Here is a 5,393-nt window from a genome sequence, read left to right on the forward strand (position 1 = left end):
CCATCATACCCCTCCCCTCCCCACCATCTCTGTGCCCACCCAAACCGTCCACCTCCAGACACCCCCTCCTGGCCAGCTGCCCCATCAGCGCTCCCATGCAGCCCCTAGTCCCCACCGAAAATCATCACAACTCCTCCTGTGCTTTGTGAGAGGAGGAGCCTTGGCATTAGACCCGCAGGGTTCAGGTCCTGACCGTCCGTGCCGGGCGGTGTGCCTGGGGCTGTGACCTCCCCCGCCCTGGGTTTCCTCACTTGCCAGGCTGACCACGGAGCCCCTTCTCTAGGTCACAGTGAGGACTCTGCCGTCATGCCCGGACAGGAGGGTGAAGAGAACAGCAGTCGGCGGGTGCTGGCGTTCCTGCCGCTCAGCCTTGGGTTTGAGTGAGGGGCTTTGCAGGGCTTCCTGCATGTAACTGTGAGCTCCCTGAGGGCAGGGACAGAGCTGGTCCCACCTCGGTCCCCAGGTGCCTGCACAGTGTAGACATCCAGGAGATGGGTGCTCAGTGGCTGAAGGAATAAATGGCTACATGGGTGAATGAATGAATGAGCAGTCTACAACTCTTCATATAACTGGACTTTTCTGGATACCCAGATTTCAGCTCTGAGCAGCTCTCAGAGCTTGTGAGTTCTGGGTTAACTGTCTGTCTCTCTCACTAGAATGTCAGCTCCACGAGGGCAGAGAAATCATCTCTGTCTTTTTTTTTTTTTGGATCATGCTGTACAACATACGGGATCTTAGTTTCCCAGCCAGGGATCAAACCCACGCCCCTTGCAGTGGAAGTGCAGTTTTAACCACCGGACACCAGTGAAAGAAAGTAAAAGTGAAGTCGCTCAGCCGTGTCCAACTCTTTGTGACCCCATGCACTGTAGCCCACCAGGCTCCTCAGTTCATGGAATTCTCCAGGCAAGAATACTGGAGTGGGTAGCCATTCCCTTTTCCAGGGGATCTTCCTGACCTCAGGACTCCTGACCTCAGGACTTCCTGAGCCCAGGTCTCCCACACTGTGGGCAGGTTCTTGGCCATCTGAGTCGCCGGGGGAGGACTCAGAGCAGTGGTGCCGCATAGCAGTTGCTCAGCTAATACCGTTCAGTGAATAGAAGAGCAAGTAGCACATTAATCGGACAGAGTGTTCCCTGTCATCCTGGGGGATTGGAGGATTCCTCTTAGTTAGACCAAGGATTCAGTCCAGCAATTCTAGTTGCTTGGTTCAAGGTGTTCACTCCCTCAACAGCGACTGTGAACCTAGTATGTGGTAGGCCCTGATGATTCGTCAGTGGCGGGCTGATCCGGCCCTCCCACATGTAAGTACTTTTACCAGACGGTAGACGTCATCCCCCGGGTGTTTACAGAGCACCTACTAAATGCAGGTGCTGTGGACGCAGAGCCCCAAGCAGAGCTGCCATGGGCTCCACTCTCGCGGCGCTTACATTTGTTGTGGGGGGAGAGGCTGGACACTTAAATAAACACAAATATCGGGGTGATGACTGTGGGGGGTGACTGGTGGCTGACACGGGGACAGGGAGGTGGCCAGGGACGGCCTCTCTTGAGCTGAGCGCTGGATGATGAGGTTCCGGAGGATCTGGGGAACGAGTGTTCCAGGCACGGGGGGGACAGCAAGGATGAAGAGCAGGCCTGGCCATTTGAGGAGCAGCACTGAGCAGAGTGCCGAGGACAGTGAGCGCGGGCGCGGGCCGGGGACTGCGGTCAGAGTGGGCCGGCTGGAGGCCCCCAGGCCGCGAGGCTGGGGCTGGCTCTGTCCCTAAAGGTGATGGAAGGGAGGGAGCCGGGCAGATGGAGACAGCCTGACCAGGGGTGTGACGTCCCGTGCTGCTGGTGGAGAATGGATGGCCCAGCAGGGGAGGGAGGAGGAAGGTGACAGCTCTCGCGGGGCAAAGCGAGAGCAGCTGTGCTGATGGAGAGGGCTAAATCTGGGGCGGAGGTCAGAGAGAGGGCCAGGGGACGTGCTGGTTGATGGCTGGGCTTGGTGGAAAGAGTTGGGGAAGCAGGACTCCAAGAAAGTGCCTGGGTTTTTCACTGGGACAGCTGGGTGGACCATCGCATCATTTTCTAAAGCTGGGGAAGGAAAGGAAGATGGATTGTGGCTCACAAATTCCGTTTTGCCTGCGTTTGCTTGAGATGCTTAGTCGGCAACCATGTAGGGAGCTGGAAATTCAGTCAGGAGCTCCAGCAAAGTCGGGGCTGGAGGCATAAATGTGGGTGTCAGCCGCAGGGGTGAGACCTCCTGGCAGAGGGGAGAAGGGGGGTGAGAAGGGGCCCGGGATGAGTGGTGGGTCAGCTCTGGGGTTGAGCAGAGGAGGAGGAAGAGGAGCGGCCGTGGAGGTGGGGGGTCAGGAGAGGGTGCGGCTGGGGGGGGGGCACCCTCGTGCCTGCTGGGGGGCCGCTGAGGACCGGCCGGAGGTTCCCTCTGAGCTTTCTGGCCACTTGCCAAGGGCTGTCTCAAGGAAGGCTGGTTGGAACCGGTGCAGGAGAACAGGAGAAGACGGGGAGTAGAGGCTGGAGACAGCTCTAAGTTGGGGTCAGAGGCGTAAGCAAGGAGCGGAGGGACAGGGGTTGGGAGAATGTCTTCCAAGGGTGGAGAGGCTTGGGTTGCCAGGACGGGAGGGGCTGGGGGCCAGCCCAGTGGTGAGGGGACCCCACGCAGCAGGAGACAGGAGAGGCGATGCCGGCAAGAGCCCTTGAGCCCAGAGGCAGCGCAGCCACACCGGTGGGCCGACTCTGGGGAGAGAGACTCGGACAACATGGGAAGAGAGAGCACGGGGCCCCAGAGGAGGGCAGGCACAAGACCCCAGTGGACGGGCTGGGCTTGGACTGGGCGGACGGTTCTTCCTTTGTCACAAGAGGGAAAGTGGATGGTGTGGCATGCGGGCGGGGCAGTGATTTGAGGCGGAGAGAATGGGTGATACCTGCCAAAGGCTCCTGGATTGCACTGAGAGCCGGAGAGGAGCCGGCAGTAGGGTGCAGGAACCCACAGGGGTGTCAGTGTGAAAGTTCGAGAAGGGAAGAGGAGCAAGTGGTCAGCCTCACAGGATGCAAACTCTCAGGAATCAGAGACATGTAGAGGGATCCCTGGGTAGACCGGTGGGCACTGATTTAACTTGACACCCGTGACTTTCCCTGGCAGCCAGCAGCTCTGAGGGTCCCCACAAAGCGGGCGGAGGGTTAGGCCAAAACAGGGTTAAGAGAGGCGAGTCAAGGACATCTGCAAAGGAGACCTTTAAGGATATGCCAAGGAGTCTAGGCTGGGCCTGGAGGGAAGCGGGGACATGAGTGTCTTACAAAAGACAGGCGAACAAACGGATTGGAGGTCTCCGTGAGGTCAAGGAGTCGCGGGAGTGTGAGGACTACAGGTAGTAAAAATGGAGTAACGAGGAGAGGTTGGGAAAATCCCACTGGTGGGATCTGGCTGGACTCCTCACCTGCTGTGGGCCTGAGTCTGTTTTCTTTTTCTTTTTTTAAAATTTTATTTATTTGGCTGTGTCGGGTCTTACTTGCGGCACGCAGGATCTTTCGCTGCACTGCGCCAGCTTAGTTACTCCAGGGTGTGTGGGATCTTAGTTCTGTTATCAGGGATTGAACCTACATCCCCTGCATGGCAAGGCAGATTCTTAACCACTGGACCACCAGGGAAGTCCCTGAGTCTGTTTTCGATGAAATGATGTAATAATAAAGTAACGCCATCTCTCTGAACTGGCTTGAATGGGCTTCGTAATCAACAGAGCTGTGGGCTCGTGTCTTCCTTTTTTCCAGATTTGCTCACAAGTGCCCACAAGGACTGCCCTATGCCCCAGGGCATGGCCCCCCTGAACCCAGACTTGCCCTCCATCGTGGCTCCAGACCATGTCACTGGCAAGGTAACTGGTCATGCCTTGTCCCCCTGGTTCCTGGGCTGTGCCCTGGAAGCAGAAACTGTTTCAGCCTCCTTCTCTCCCAGCTGGGCCTGGCTCCTTCCTGCAGGGTCAGGCCACCCAGGGTTGTATTCAGCTGATGAAGCTCTGAATGGAGCGGGGCATCCAGGCACTGAACCTGGTCTATATAGATAAGAGTCCCATCATGAAGGGCCTCCCACCCAGATTCACTCAGTCCTGCAGAAAAGATATTGTTACGAGCCCACGACTCCTTGGCCGCCTGCACTGCAGGCTGGGGAGTAAAGGAATGAGTCCTCAGTTCAGACAGATCAAGCCGAACTTGCTAGGGGCCTCAAATCTGGTGCACAATTTTGACCTTTGCCCCAGAAGCTGTGGCCTGAACGGACAAGTTGATATATATGTCACAAATATATATATATGATATGTATATCATAAACAAGTGTGTATACACACACACACACACACACACACACACACGATTGCCAAGTGGCGCTAGTGGTAAAGAACCTGCTTGCCAATACAAGTAGACGTAAGAGACGCGGGTTTGATTCCTGGGTCTGGAAGATCCCCTGGAGAAGGGCATGGCGACCCACTCCAGTACTCTTGCCTGAAGAATCCCATGGACAGTGGAGCCTGGTGGGCTACAGTCCATAGGGTCGCAAAGAGTCAGACATGACTGAAGCTACTTAGCACGTACTTATGTTGTTTAATCTGTAAGTCATATCTGACTCTTTTTGACACCATGGACCATAGCCTGCCAGGCTCCTCCACCCGTGGGATTTCCCAGGCAAGAATACTGGAGTGGGTTGCCATGCCCTCCTTCAAGGGACCTTCCTGACCCAGTGATTGAACCTGCATCTCCTGCACCGGCAGGCGCATTCTTTACCACTGAGCCACCTGGGAAGCTCAGTGGTAAAGAACTGGTGTGTGTGTGTACATATGTATACAGAGAGAGCCCACACACCACGTGCTCAGTGTTGTGCCGGCCCTTTGCCTACCTTATGGCGTTTATGCTTCCCCACAGCCTGTGGGATGAACGGCACTGTCCCAGCTTACAGAGGCGCAGAGTAAGGCTCTGCGATGTGAGGTGACTAGCCCAGGGATGTCCAGGAGAAGCGGCAGAGTCACAGTCTGAGCCCAGGCCTGCTCGGTCCCCCACGCCGCTGTCTCTCCTGCATAGTCATGGTCGCCCCGTACCCACCCGCTTCTCTCTGCGTGCCAGGGGACAGGAGGGCATGCCCCAGGAGCAGGCAGACCCCTGCTCAGTCAGGGAGCACCGCCCCCTGGGGCTGCAGGAGCTGTGCCCTCTGCCGGCACAGCGTGCCCGGCCCAGCCTGTTCCTTTTTCCCCCTCTTGTTGCAGGACAAACGGACGGATTTCTGTTGGGATCCTTGGCAGGTGAGTGCGCTCGCCCCTCCTGCAGTCTGGCTAGCCCCAGCTTGGGCACACAACGCTGCCAGCCCTGGGGGGTCTGATGGACACAGGGCTGGGGAAGGTCCTGTGGGG

The 5,393-nt window shown here is 57.2% G+C and overlaps 1 protein-coding gene across 1 annotated transcript in view; it reads left to right on the plus strand.

Annotated features, from left to right (window-relative positions):
- Positions 1–3,789: 3,789 nt before the first annotated feature.
- The window catches only part of FAM131C (family with sequence similarity 131, member C), a 6,342-nt gene continuing 4,738 nt past the window's right edge, over positions 3,790–5,393 (plus strand). Inside the window, exons 1-2 of the mRNA XM_010846282.1 lie at positions 3,790–3,872; positions 5,250–5,285. Coding sequence (XP_010844584.1) covers positions 3,801–3,872; positions 5,250–5,285 — 108 coding nt within the window. The 5' untranslated portion in view covers positions 3,790–3,800. The remainder of the gene's footprint in view (positions 3,873–5,249; positions 5,286–5,393) is intronic.

This window comes from Bison bison, unplaced genomic scaffold, assembly GCF_000754665.1.
Source record: "Bison bison bison isolate TAMUID 2011002044 unplaced genomic scaffold, Bison_UMD1.0 scf7180017848987, whole genome shotgun sequence".
Taxonomy (NCBI): Eukaryota; Metazoa; Chordata; class Mammalia; order Artiodactyla; family Bovidae; genus Bison; species Bison bison.